Source organism: Lolium perenne, chromosome 4 (genome assembly GCF_019359855.2).
Source record: "Lolium perenne isolate Kyuss_39 chromosome 4, Kyuss_2.0, whole genome shotgun sequence".
In the NCBI taxonomy this organism is placed as follows: Eukaryota; Viridiplantae; Streptophyta; class Magnoliopsida; order Poales; family Poaceae; genus Lolium; species Lolium perenne.
The window spans coordinates 186,569,474-186,583,671 of record NC_067247.2 but is presented as its reverse complement, the minus strand read 5'-3'; the positions used below and the strand labels follow the sequence as shown (position 1 = coordinate 186,583,671).

Here is a 14,198-nt window from a genome sequence, read left to right as displayed (position 1 = left end):
GAGCCACATTCACACTCCCTATGGGTACTACTATTGTAATTCAGAATGCGCTCTTGTATCCTGAATCAACACGTACCCTTATAAGTTTCAAAGATATCCGATCAAATGATTTCCATCTTAAAACTGTTAAGATGGATAAGAAAGAATATTTGCTTTTAACAAAAAGCGACGGATATGAGGAACAAACTCTTGAAAAATTCCCTTCATTTTCTTCCGGATTATACTTTACATACATTAAACCCGTACCTTATGTTGCGTACAAAATAATTTTTCAAAATCTTGATAAATTCAAGACTTGGCATGATCGCCTTGGTCATCCTGGAATAGGTATGATGAGAAAAATTATAAGCAATTCTATTGGTCATAATTTACCAATTAAAAGATTTCCCAAGTCATCAGATTTTGTATGCACCGCATGTGCTACCGGGAAATTAATTATTAGGCCATCCTACCTCAAAGTTAAAAATGAGTCACTTAATTTTCTTGAAAGAATTCAAGGAGATATATGTGGTCCAATACAACCTTTATCTGGACCATTTAGGTACTTTATGGTGCTAATTGATGCATCTACTAGATGGTCACATGTGTGTTTATTATCAACACGTAACCATGCCTTTGCCAAATTAATATCTCAAATTATCAAATTAAGAGCAAATCATCCTGAACACAGGATTAAAACAATAAGAATGGATAATGCGGCTGAATTCAGTTCACGCGCATTCAATGATTATTGTATGGCCTTAGGCATTCATCTAGAACATTCTGTACCTTATGTTCATACTCAAAATGGATTGGCTGAATCTTTAATCAAAAGAGTAAAATTAATTGCTAGACCATTGTTGCAGAATTGCAATTTACCAACCTCTTGTTGGGGACATGCGGTTTTACACGCCGCAGATCTGATACAAGTCAGACCAACTGCATATCATGAAACTTCCCCATTTCAAATAGTACGAGGCAATCAGCCAAGTATTTCCCACCTGCGAAAATTCGGTTGCGCTGTATACGTACCGATATCACCACCACAAACAGACCTCCATGGGACCCCATAGAAAAATTGGAATCTATGTGGGATATAAATCTCCGTCAATTATAAAATATTTAGAACCCCTAACAGGGGACCTGTTTACAGCCCGGTACGCTGATTCAATTTTTGATGAGGATCATTTCCCGGCATTAGGGGGAGAAACAAACCACAAAGAATGTCAGGAAATAGATTGGAATGTAACAGGCATCCAATCCTTAGATCCACGTACTAAAGAATCTGAATCTGAAGTTCAGAGAATAATAGATTTGCAACACTTTGCAAATAACTTGCCAGACGCATTTACTGATCACAAAGGTGTCACTAAATCATATATCCCTGCAGTCAATGCACCAGAACGAGTAGAGGTACCAAATAAAACTACTCAACTCCCAATTGCAAATAAAAGGGGGAGAAATCTGGTCTCAAGGGAAAAGGCTTCTCCAAAGCCACCGCGGAAACAAAGAAAATCTATGACGGTAAATGCAAATCAACCTGAAGTTGATAGACACCAAGATGATGTTCAACATCAAGAACCTAGCATAAATGTGCACACAAATTCTATTGCTGGGACATCGAAACAACCAGACTCCGTTGTTATGGGAAATCACACGGTGCCTGAAGAAACTAATGAAATTTCCATAAACTATATCGATTCGGGAGAATCATATAATAGAAAGACTACAATTGTCGACACATATTTCTCCTCTAAAATTGCTAAAGCCCTTCAACTGGATCCAGAGCCAAAATCTATGAAAGAGTGCCTGAAGCGCTCGGATTGGCCTAAATGGAAGGAGGCAATTGAGGCAGAATTGCGCTCGCTTAATAAAAGAGAGGTATTCTCTAAAGTAATACCTACTCCTCAAAAAGTCTTCCCTGTGGGAGCTAAATGGGTTTTCGTTCGAAAAAGGAACGAAAATAATGAGGTGGTGAGATATAAAGCGAGACTAGTAGCACAAGGGTTTACGCAGAGACCCGGTATCGACTACGACGATACATATTCTCCTGTAATGAGTGGAATTACGTTTCGATACTTAATATCATTGGCAGTACAAATGAATTTATCAATGCAGTTAATGGATGTAGTGACCGCATATCTATATGGGTCACTCGATGCGGATATTTATATGAAAGTCCCTGATGGACTTAAAATCCCTAATCCAAATATAAATCGCAACATGTATTGTGTAAAATTACAAAAGTCACTCTATGGCTTAAAGCAGTCGGGTAAAATGTGGTATAACCGGCTTAGTGAGTTCCTTCTTCAAAAAGGATACTCAAATAATGATGATTGCCCATGCGTTTTCATTAAGAAATCCTCAAAAGGATTTTGCATCATCTCAGTTTATGTTGATGACCTCAACATCATTGGTAACGCGACAGATATATCTGTAGCACGCAATCATTTAATGACGGAGTTTGAGATGAAGGATTTGGGAAAAACCAAATTCTGCTTAGGTTTACAACTTGAGCATCTTCCCTCAGGAATACTCGTTTATCAGCCCGCATATATTCAGAAAGTTTTGGAAAAATTCAATATGGATAAATCATATCCATCCAAAACACCCATGGTCGTTAGATCCCTTGATATGGAAAAGGATCCTTTTAGACCTAGGGATGATAACGAAGAAGTATTGGGACCTGAGTTTCCATACCTTAGTGCGATAGGAGCACTAATGTACCTAGCTAATTGTACTAGGCCAGATATTGCCTTCGCAGTAAATTTACTGGCTAGACACAGTGCAGCTCCAACAAAACGCCATTGGGCTGGAGTGAAAAATATCTTCAGGTATTTACAAGGTACTAAAGATCTTGGTTTGTTCTATCAGAAAAATCAAGACATGACTTTGACTGGCTATACTGATGCTGGCTATCTTTCTGATCCCCATAATGCTAGATCACAAACTGGATTTGTATTTTTATATGGTGGAACCGCTATCTCATGGAAGTCAACTAAACAGACTTTAGTAGCAACCACCACTAACCACTCTGAAATAATTGCATTATATGAAGCTTCACGTGAGTGTGTATGGCTTCGCAGAGTGATTAATCATATCCAGACCTCATGCGGCATAGGTTCATTAGAATCACCAACTATTATCTATGAAGATAATGCTGCATGTGTTGCTCAAATGCATATGGGATATATTAAAAGTAATATCACAAAACATATTGCTCCAAAACTGTTCTTTCCTCATGAATTACAGAAAAATGGAGAAATTGATATTTTGCAAACAAAATCATGTGACAATCTTGCAGATTTGTTCACTAAGTCTTTACCAGCAGCTGCATTTCAAAAATGCATTCATGGCATTGGTATGAGACGACTTAGAAATTTGCAAGATTCAGGGGGAGAAATCTCCCAGGACTAACTTACTATTTATCATCCGATAATAATATATTGTACTCTTTCCTTATGAGTTCTCCAACGGATTTCTCATATAGGTTTTAAATGATACAATTATTATACCAATGATATATCGGATTCCTATATTATCCTTATATTTTTTCCCCAGGATTTTGGAGGACATATACTGTACAAGATCAAGTTTTCAAGATCAAGATCCATCAAGATCAAGTTTTCAAGAGATCCTATGGAGATTTTCGGACATAGAAGATTCAATGACATCGTTTGTCCAAGGGGGAGTGTTAGAAATAAATTAGCGTCATATCTAGGCTAATAAGGCAGTTAGCATTTTCATTAGAATAACTGCCTAGCAGTTAGAATTGTAGCGTTGTCCAAACGCTGTGTACATTGAACAGTTGCTACGCCTTTTAGAAGCGACGCAAATCTTGTAACTGACACCTGTTGGGGACCTATAAATACCCACAGTCACAATCAATACAATCATTCATTTCCCTTCAATCTCTGTGCTTTTCTTCACAACCTAAATCAAGAAGATAAAATGCAGCCGAGAAGATCGCTAGGTTCCTGCCTGCATGGTATCGCTTCCACTCACTCACCGTTCATCTTCCCGCTGATTATGACTCCATCAATTGACGCTAGCACTATCTCCTCCGCTGCCGCAACCCACCATCTCCTGGCCACAATTATACATAAAACGTACTCATGTATTCATTGGCATCCATTATCCTGCATGTGCGGAAGAAACTGCTCCATTTAATTGAATCACAGATGCATTGGCGTTTAAATACCTAATTGTGCCGTCATCTAGCATACCGGCCTGCTCGCCTCTTCAGAAGGTAGCTGAATGTTCTCAATTCCTAGCCTCCCCTAACGTTATTTCATATCATCGGGCTTATGTTTTTGAGTTCTTCAGATTGCGCGCCGTCTCCAAACACTGGGCGTTTTACAAGCAAGGGCAGTTACTACTTCGTTTCTATGAAGTTGTGCTCGCTTCATCGATATGAGGATTGAGAAGAAAACACACGTATATGGGCATCTTCTAGGCTGCATCGTGCGCGGACGACGTCCGTCTTGGCCGAGCCGCCGGTCACCGCCGGTGTGACCGGAACACAATGTTGGCGTGCTGCACGTATCGATCCTACAACAGCCTACATGAACTCCTACCACCAGTAGCCGATGTCCATGGCGAGCGATAGAAATCGGCAGTGCCTATGGGGCCTGCGAGGTTTGCACCCTCCCTGTCTCGGTCTGTTCACGAATTGTGGGTTGATATGTTAGTCACCCCCAATTTCCATAACAGATGTATCCATGTGGTGCACCAACGTCCTACTCCTGACTCAGTTTTGCAGACAGGCCGGTCGATTTTCTCCCCCTTTCACATAAAGCCGTTTTAGTCTGGTTGATTCTTCTTTGCCCATATTGGATTAGATGCAAGCAGATTCGTGTTTACAGTTTGCACAATGTAAGGTTTTCTCCAGACTTTGTAACCAGGAAATTATATATCTGCAAATCGATAGATTTATTTTATTGATTGTGTTTCAGGACACATACTACAGCCTAATAAGACTAACATGAGGAGGTGGAAAGGCGCTCATTTATGTGAGCTTTCTTTTTTTCTTTATGTAATTATTATAACTTGGAAAAGAAGCTTCTTATGGTTTGTTCAACAACAAAATGCAATCAACAAAAGATTTTGGATGATGATACACATAAATTCGCTTGAATTATCTTCTTTCATAGAACTAATGTGTTGCAAGATTTGAGCCAGGATCAAGCTTAACATTTTCTTTATGAGTCTTAGTTACTTCAGATCAACACACCGTTTATTCACATTGCAACTTCTTACTCATATACAACGAATGAGGGTGCAAAAACTAAATTGGGAACATGTGACTACTAATGTTTAAACAAACAAATCAGACTAAGGAACTATATTTTCTTGGTGATTATACTATTATTTGTTTGCCCTCTTTTTTGCAAACTTTTGGAATTCTGAAATATGTAATCTTTTCAGTGTCGAATAAGTAATTTCATAATTTACTTATTGATGGTTCAGCTATGAAATCTTAATGTTCATATCAGTACATTACCGCTTTGATTAACAATTTTATAGAGGTAACACGAAATTCATTTTATTATTATGTAGGAAAGACGGAATATACAGCATTTTGTTTATTTGACTCAAGAGACGATATGGTTTGTGCTCACACTATTATGTATGGAAGAATACTTTACCGAGTTATTGTACTCACATCTTTTGTTCTCTTGGATATTTGGGAATTGTACAGAAGAGGATTTATGGCCCATTTTGGAATTTCTCTTGGATATTTTCACACATGGTTCTCTGCTCATTGCCCTCGCACTCGATATTACTCTATTATTTCAATATTCTTATTCATTTCAAATTTTAATATATGTCATACATATAATTTTTCCTAATTTCCGCAGCAACGCGCGGGGTATCATCTAGTTTTTTTTGGCCCGTGGCCCATTATCAAATTCTGAAACTCACATGATCCATTCCAAAAATCAGTGGCAGCACTAGTGGGGCTGAAGTTTAGTCCCACGTTGCTAGTTGGAAAAAAGATGGAGTGGTATATAAGATGGACTGTTCTAGTCCTAGTAAGTGAGTGAGAAGAGAGAGAGTCCTCGCGGACTCCTCCTCCTCCGCCACCCGCCTCGCCACGGGTTGCGGGAATCTCGCCGAGCCGAGCTTGCCGTTTTGCCTTCCGGTGATCGTGGCTGCGCCGACTCGGACGTGGGCTGCGCCCCATGACCTTCCCGAACCGCACTACATAAGACCCTGCGCAACCCTAGCCGTCACTACTAGACGCATACGCGACTACCTGTTTCCAGTTCATTGCGCCGCCGCCTTCGTCTTCCTCATCCCGTCCGTCGGCGTGCACCAACTGCCGGGACAGTAGGCCTCCGGAACTCTGCCTCCCGTGAACTTGTACGGGTGAGGGGCAATCAGGTTTTTGGGGAGCGCTCCGGCGCGACTACTGGCATCACGACATCGTCATCGGACGACGAGTTCCTCCACACCGACAACTTCTTCCCGGACCTCAGCGACTTCTCGACAACCTCAGCATGAGCGCAATGACGCTGCTGTGAAGTATGTGATCTTGTCGTTTCTCATTCAGCTTTTGTTAGAGTTTCTTCTTCTAGTTTCTGTGATAGAAGCGACACCGTGTTCATCAATCTTATGTTCTCAACTATTGTGATGATGATTTATTTGCCTTGTTTAAAAACTTTGAGGTAATTTCTTTTTTCACAACTTGTGTATACAACACATGGAAGTTGCAACAGATATCTCAAAGTAAAAACACAGAAATCACCTGGTGGGGTTGAGGAGAATGGTCTGGCAAGGCATCTTCCTGAGTCAGCTCTCCAAGAGGCTCCGCAGGATCAAATTGTGAATCATAACATTGTTCTTTATCTTTGGGGAGGGGAAAGGGTTCTTCTCCGATTTTGTTCGGGTTTGCACTAGAGGCAATAACCTTACACATGTTTGTGCCCATACGGCTTGCAAATCTGCTACATATCGTTCGTCTTCGTACATCATTTAATTCATTTTGTAGTGCAATAATATCTAGCATGCATTACAAAAAAAAATGCTAATGAGATGGCGGTGCAAGTAAGCAAAAAAAAATAATTTCGAAATCACATGCATAACGAAAGTGGCCATACAAAAGTGTTTATCAACCTTCTTGGGAGTGGGCGCGTGTACGCTTTGGTTTCCTGCCGTGGACCATGGAGGCGCTTTGTGTACCCATCTCTCCGGTCCGGTGGACGGAGCGAGTCGGGGATTAAGATACGAGAACCTGGCGATGGTGACTGTCGCTGACAAGGCGGCGGTGGAAGTCGGCTACGGAGGAGCTCGTATGGTACAGTGGTTGTCGGTGGGGGGGAGGTGGAAGCTCACGAAGACGCAAATCTTGGCGCGGAGGAGGGAACCTGCACGCGCTGCCATGGCTGCCGCGATGACTGCCGGAGGTGGTGATGCTACGGCGAGCGGCGGCGGCCATGTCGATGCGCCAACAAGCGCCGGTGAAGCGTGATCACTTCCCTCTTCATGATGTGATGTTCGATCTTTTTTTGGTGTTGTGTTTCTTGTGTGATTGAGTATTTTGAACAATCTATTTTGCATGATTATGTTGCTGCATTTGAGATAATCGAATAATTCGGATAAACCATGTGTTTGTGATTTTTGGTTGCGGGCCGAAAAACGGATGCGCAGTCTAAACGCGTCAAACGAATATGCTGTTATGCTAGCTGCGTTTGGCGCCGCGTCTAAACTGCACTACCGTTTTGTGACTTCTAAAACGCGTTTAAGATGATCTAGATAGATGGATATGGAATTTACGGTTTTGAGGATCTACTAGAGATGCTCTCAAAATTGAGAACAAGCAAGTGCGTGTGCACTTGCCCTATCTGAGAGCTCTCCACGATAGTTCCATTGCGCTCGCTGGTCGGGCAAGAGAAAGCCTATGCGGGCGAAAATGCACGGGAGAGAGAGAAAAGAAAAAGGATGTAGCCTCGCCCAGTTAGCACCGTCCCCGCATACGACCTCCACCCTCTACGTTCCCCACCGCACGCCGCATCCTCTTCCTCATTCTCACCTGGATGGATGGGAGCAAGAATAGTGCCTGGAAAAAGGGCCAACGGTGATGGATGGGAGCAAAGCATCAACGGGCGATGGAGTCTGGGGCAGCGGATCCTGCACAGGCGGCGTCTTCTCCCCTCCTTTGCTGTCGCCGCCTCCTGCCCCGGCAACTTCATCCGGCCGCACGGCCGCAATGCGCCGCATCTCCTTCAGCGTCTCCAGGGTGAGAGGTCTTGGTGCCTAATCTGTGTGGGATGTGTTGTTTGATGGGGGTTCGATTAGTTGCGGATGGGACAGAGGGGGACATCCAAGGGGAAAATATCGGATCTTGCTTCCAGGGGTTGTATTGGTCTGGATAGAGCGTTTATTGGTTGAGGATGACGTCTCATTAATCGATATTTAGAGAGATTTGGACTTGTGGAGCGCTTACCCAGGATCCTGTACATATATTATACTTATCTCTTTGCTACTACATCTTCTGATGCTGCAGAATTCGAGACCTCTGGTGGGGAGGAAGAACGCTAGGCCGATGGAGCCGCTTGACAATGACGCTGCATCCATCATGATGCCGATGAGGCATGGCATTGTATGTTCTACTGTGCGCCGGCCGCACAACATGAAGGTACATAACCCAGACAATCATATATAGTCTCTTCTCTATTTGTGTTGCTAGATATACTCACGATATCATGTTAATTAGTACTTGGATCTGTTGAGCAATCCTTGTTTGGGTTTACCCTTAACTCTGATTTGAGCTGAATGGTAACTACTGAAACATGTTGCAATTAATGTGTTGATGGTCGATGCGCTAGGCTGGCCATCGGAGGCGAGCGACCATACTTCCTGTTGTGGCGGCAGGGAATGATGAACACTGTCGACAGGAACAGGGCGCTCACCTTTTTTTCCCTAAGCTGCTGGCTTCCCCACTCCCCTCTCCATGTCTCTGCAAGAGCACAAAAAGAGTATGCATATCTTCTTGCGTGGGAGTTAACCTGCCTTTTTCTATTGCCTTACACGAACATACCTGAGGTACAAAAAATAACCCACGAGCCTTTCTGGTTAAGTGACCTGAATATTCTTATCTGAACCTGCTTGTTGCATCCTTATCACTTTGAATATCCACTGCATGGTTTCTTTATTAAGATTCAGCTGCCTTTATTATTTTGCTGTTATAATGCACCAAGGAAAAAGGGCAACAATGATCTGTTCAGAGAGCTCACATGCTATTAAACCTTGAGATTTTTTATATTCGCTAGGTCTGCACGCTATACAAGTTATATTGCTGCGAGCGCTTGCAGGTTGCCCTATTATAATGTACAATATTCCTTTTAATTGGGTCTATTATCATTTTGATGCTGAGCGAGTGTAGTAGAATTAGTACACATGGGAGAAATCTGGGAATTGTGTTTGTGTTATCTCTATTATTTTAAATAGCATTTACCGCAGAAAAGTTAAATTATTTTCATTTTGTTAAGACTACTGATAGTCTGGAACTACTGATAGATAGGGGATGTGGATATGGTGTTACTGATTGGTAATGCGCGCCTTCCTCTAAAGAGTTCGCCATAGTTTCAAGGTTTTCTTACCAATCATTTAGGTATGCATATCTGCATGGCCAACAAGATGGATCCTCAGTCAAGACTCAAGATGATACGTGTTGATTTCCACCTCAATGTTTCTTGGGTACTGAAAGTTAAGCACTTGATTCGTTAGTGCAATGCAGTCTGCCATTTTTCGTTGAGATCTGTCTTTTCAGTTATAGCCTGCAAAAATTATCCATACGACATACACCTCGAGCTAAATAATATTTCTTATAGTAAACTTCCAAGTTGTTAGAATTTATTTTTGACGCGTCTGTAAAGGTCAAATACCCCGTGCTTTCATCTGCAAGAAACTTAAGCTAAATTGCTTTGGTATGCTTTTAGTTTTTATTTGGGTGTCATTGTAGATCTTGATATGTTTATGACCTTCAATGACAGGGAAGAGAATGTGAGGATGCCTTTCATGGACAAGTGGGGCTATAATTGTTGTACTGCTTTGCTCACAATAATCTTTAAAACGAGTCAAAGTGAGTACTTGATTTTCGTTTCTTCGATCAAAATATCCATATCGAGGGGAAGCTGTAGCTTATGTGATATTATAGATCTTCAATCTCACTCAACAGCTCCAATCTTCCCTATGTAAGTGGAAGGAGTAAATGTATTTGAAAGTGCCAGATCTTGTGCAAAACTTACATATAAGGTTTGAACACAAGCTCAACCTCATCTTTGTAAATTATTTATAGTTCACCACAAGATATCAATACTTGTATATCCTGTATAATATGATATAAAACCACCATGGTTTTGTGGCCGAAAATAGTGATAGAATATCATCTTTTGTTCTGTACTGAAAGAGTAGAGCTCCATTTTACCAATAGTAGGTTTAGAAATAGGACAGAGTAATCTTTGGGAATAGGCAACATGATATCAGCGTCTTCTTCACGGTTTACTATTTCTTAGACAAACACCATTTTCTACGGTTGGAAAGGGCAGAGGCATATATGAGTATGATGTTTTCAGTTATAGTTATTAATTTTGTTTTGATCATTATAGTTTCTCTGATCATTCAAAATATGAGGAGTGTTTGTTTATCCAAATAAATGACAGATTGAGAGTAGTAGAGAGGACGCTGCTGTCCTGAGCATCTATGCAGAAATTACGCACCTAAACATGTTAGTATCCAAAGATTCAGGGGGCATTACATCGAGGATGTTCTTTCTCCATCACGATGCTACACCACTTTATTGATCAGAAGCGTTTGTTGATTCTTTTGTGAGGGGTATTTTCTCATTATAATTTGGCATCCATGCCTTTCACAGAGCACCTTTATGGAGCACCGTCTGTCACCATTATGCTTCTTAACTAATGTGTTTGCACTCATTGGAGGTAATTTGCCCTATGGATATTTATTTGATAAACTAGCTACCCATCTCTACTAAATGGTAACGTTATGCTCATATGCTACTTATGCCAGTTGAACATTTGATATCTAGACTTATGTCTTTCCTTTGCATTGAACATGGGAGCGATCGATTTCCCGTTTGAGGCGGAAAACAATCCCATGTTCATATGTTAATTGGACTGCTCAAGCTTCAGCTGAACAATTTATATCTAGAACTATGTCTACTCATGTAGGATCACTTTCCATTTGCTGCAGAAATAATCTTTATAAGCTATGCCTGATAGGGAAATAATAATTATTGCCATTATATGTTTTGATGAATGGGTTCCTGACAATCTCTCTCTCACACACACACTCACTCACTCACTCACTCAGGTGTGGTGTGTGTATGTGTGTGGTTACCTCTTCATTTTGCCATTCTATGTTTCATGGACTTCACACAGTAATGAATTTACATTTCTGGTATGCTCTTGTAAAATCTACATGATTTTGAGTCTTTATTTGGTCTCATAAATGACTTGTTTTTTTTTATAATTCTGTAGTTATATTGCTATTCCCCTTTCAAACAATATATTTGTGTAGTTGTATCTCCATCCATCAGACTTTCTGGAAGATGTTGCAGCGCATGGTATAAAGGTTACTTTGAATTGTGACCCATAAGGAACATGGATCCTTGTGGCTAAAGAACCGCACTATTCTTGCTGCATATTCTTACATTGCTGGTTCTTTTGCGTTGTTGCGGCTTGTATTATTGGCCCAGTCTCCTTACAAATATCCACAATTCAATGGTGATAACATTATGGTGAACATGTACTTGCTACTTTGATTGCTAAGTTTGAAATGTTTATCCATGTTTTACCTAGATGGAGAAACATGCAGACCTATCGATAAGGAGGAGGTGGAGACAAACATTCGAGAGGAGGGGAACTCCGCTGGTGAGGGCACGGTTGACAGAAACTGAACCTAATACTCAAAGTATGTAGCTGTACTGTGTTTCGTTCTTTCTCTGTTTGGTGTTTATTCATTTCAGTTATGTTTCTGAATAAGAAATTTCGTGTGTTGTATGTATATCCTATGCAAACTGTCAACTTTTCCACCCGAATTTATTGCCAAATACTGATGTTCACTTGTTTGGGATTTCTGAATACCTCATTGTGGATAAAATGGAATGGTGTGAGTGGAAATGATTATGCGTTTTGTTTTACTGCATGTGAATGTGGTCCATCGCCTTCTAATTGTACTGGGTGAACCTCAAACGGGCCACTTTTGCATTGGAAGCTACCTAAATTGGTATTGATTTGGACGCAGAGGACCAGCGAGGAGGCGCCCCAAGGGGCGCCCCAACCACTAGTCATCATCAAAGCCGTGTTGGAGCTCGTCGGGTAAAGTCCAGATTGTCATTAGTAAGAATCAAGATCGGTATGGACGTCGACACGTCGTACATCTCGTCTGTCATCGTGACCGCCGTGTACGTACGTCATGCTGGTGGCACACAATGGTCATTGCCTAGCCTCGTAGGCCATCTACGATTCTACACCAACACAGGCCGGCGCTCTAGCTACACGGAAGAATCGAAGCGTACATTCATGCTTTGACATGCACGGATGGCTCTTTTTTTTGAAAGGCTCTAATCTATTAATTAATAAAATAATACTAAATTTATTAACGGAAAACCTGGTAAAACCGATACAATATCACATGGGGACTAAAACCCGAAGTCCACAAATTCTTGATCACCAAACTAGATCAACAAACTCTTTCAACCTATTATGGCCACAAACTCTTAAAACGAAGCTCACTACACATAGCGGAAACCCGCTGAAAGACGGGATCATCCATCAAGCAGCTGCAGATGCTCTTCTTGTGGTGCTACTCTTCTTGCTTTTTCTCTTGAGATACTCTTTCACCTTCTTGGTTTTGTCACCATAATCCTTTTCTGACAGGAGGTGCACAATCTCTTCGCTAGATCTTGGGATAGCCATCTCCGAACTGCTAAGAAGGTCGCAAAGCTCTTTTGCAAAGAGAACCTCGAAGTCAACGAAAGCAAGCGACTGATTGAGTTTTGGAGATTGTGGCATGGAAACCACCACCGAGGGCTCAAGCGAGTCCATGTCCAAATGCACCAACGATGAGGGAGAAGCCGACTCCCCACAAAATTCCCGCAGCTTCAGCTCGGGCATCATCAGCGTCACAGGAGCTATGACCTCACTCTTAGAAGCATCTGACACATGGGGTTGCTGCAACGGGCAGGGAATGGCACGAGGGGAGAAAGCGCCATATAGGCCCTCATCCCCAACTTCAGCTGAACCGACACCAAGCTCGATAGAAGGACAAGCTTCATGTGCACCAGGGGATGCGCCAAGAGCAGCCCCTGCTCTCACCAAGAAACAGTCGACCTTCGCGAGGCAATCCTGAAGCTCGGAGCGGAGCAACATGGCCTGCTCAGCAAGGGAAGGCCGCACATCTGCCGAGGCCAAGAGCTCTGGCCGCAGTTGTGGTCGGGGAGGAGGTCGCTGCAAGGGGTCATGGACAAACTTGGAACAGAGGTGGGCGAGGAGCAGTTCTCCTAGTGCAGCACTTCGCTTTGTGCCTGTTGTGCGTGGTTGACGTATGTCTTTCCGTTCAACACGCGTCCGTTGGGAACCCCAAGAGGAAGGTGTGATGCGTACAACAGTAAGTTTTCCCTCAGTAAGAAACCAAGGTTTATCGAACCAGTAGGAGCCAAGAAGCACGTTGAAGGTTGATGGTGGCGGAGTGTAGTGCGGCGCAACACCAGGGATTCCGGCGCCAACGTGGAACCTGCACAACACAACCAAATTACTTTGCCCCAACGTGACAGTGAGGTTGTCAATCTCACCGGCTTGCTGTAACAAAGGATTAGATGTATAGTGTGGATGATGATTGTTTGCAAAGAACAGTAGAACGAGTATTGCAGTAGATTGTATTCGATGTAAAAGAATGGACCGGGGTCCACAGTTCACTAGTGGTGTCTCTCCCATAAGATAAATAACATGTTGGGTGAATAAATTACAGTTGGGCAATTGATAAATAAAGAGGGCATGACCATGCACATACATGTTATGATGAGTATTGTGAAATTCAATTGGGCATTACGACAAAGTACATAGACCGCTATCCAGCATGCATCTATGCCTAAAAAGTCCACCTTCAGGTTATCATCCGAACCCCCTCCAGTATTAAGTTGCAAACAACAGACAATTGCATTAAGTATGGTGCGTAATGTAATCAACAAATAC

The 14,198-nt window shown here is 42.0% G+C and overlaps 1 protein-coding gene and 1 long non-coding RNA gene across 18 annotated transcripts; both read left to right on the top strand.

The window, feature by feature from the left end:
- Window positions 1–3,893: 3,893 nt before the first annotated feature.
- On the top strand, window positions 3,894–5,827 carry LOC127295405 (uncharacterized). Of its 2 annotated transcripts, XR_007847790.2 has the most exons (4): window positions 3,894–4,228; window positions 4,306–4,854; window positions 4,935–4,991; window positions 5,539–5,827. It is a non-coding gene; the product is annotated as an uncharacterized lncRNA (long non-coding RNA). The 2 variants fall into 2 exon arrangements; XR_007847791.1 differs by lacking the exons at window positions 4,935–4,991; window positions 5,539–5,827 and having other exon boundaries at window positions 4,306–4,919.
- A 2,039-nt stretch (window positions 5,828–7,866) lies between these two features.
- LOC127295406 (uncharacterized) lies at window positions 7,867–12,086 on the top strand. 16 transcript variants are annotated; one of them, XR_011743139.1, is made up of 6 exons: window positions 7,893–8,221; window positions 8,489–8,620; window positions 8,811–8,960; window positions 9,978–10,066; window positions 10,163–10,239; window positions 11,805–12,086. XR_011743139.1 is itself a non-coding variant. In XM_051325344.2 (5 exons), the coding sequence occupies exons 1-4, from the start codon at window positions 8,063–8,065 to the stop codon at window positions 10,020–10,022; spliced, it is 486 nt and encodes a 161-aa protein (XP_051181304.1). In that variant the 5' UTR covers window positions 7,893–8,062; the 3' UTR covers window positions 10,023–10,066; window positions 11,805–12,086. The 16 variants fall into 16 exon arrangements, 6 of the variants coding, with proteins under 6 accessions (XP_051181300.1, XP_051181304.1, XP_071675070.1 ...); XR_007847800.2 differs by having other exon boundaries at window positions 7,867–8,221; window positions 8,811–10,066; window positions 10,859–12,086; XR_007847798.2 differs by adding an exon at window positions 10,859–10,925 and having other exon boundaries at window positions 7,869–8,221; window positions 8,811–10,239.
- Window positions 12,087–14,198: the final 2,112 nt, after the last annotated feature.

What these genes read in the sequence shown, in the direction of transcription:
- LOC127295406 (XM_051325340.2), top strand. Translation starts at nt 8,063, where the DNA reads ATGGATGGGAGCAAAGCATCAACGGGCGATGGAGTCTGGGGCAGCGGA. An exon ending in GCCGGCCGCACAACATGAAG is followed by an intron (nt 8,621 to 8,810) that starts GTACATAACCCA and finishes TCGATGCGCTAG; the next exon opens with GCTGGCCATCGGAGGCGAGC. An exon ending in TCTGCAAGAGCACAAAAAGA is followed by an intron (nt 8,961 to 11,804) that starts GTATGCATATCT and finishes TGTTTTACCTAG; the next exon opens with ATGGAGAAACATGCAGACCT.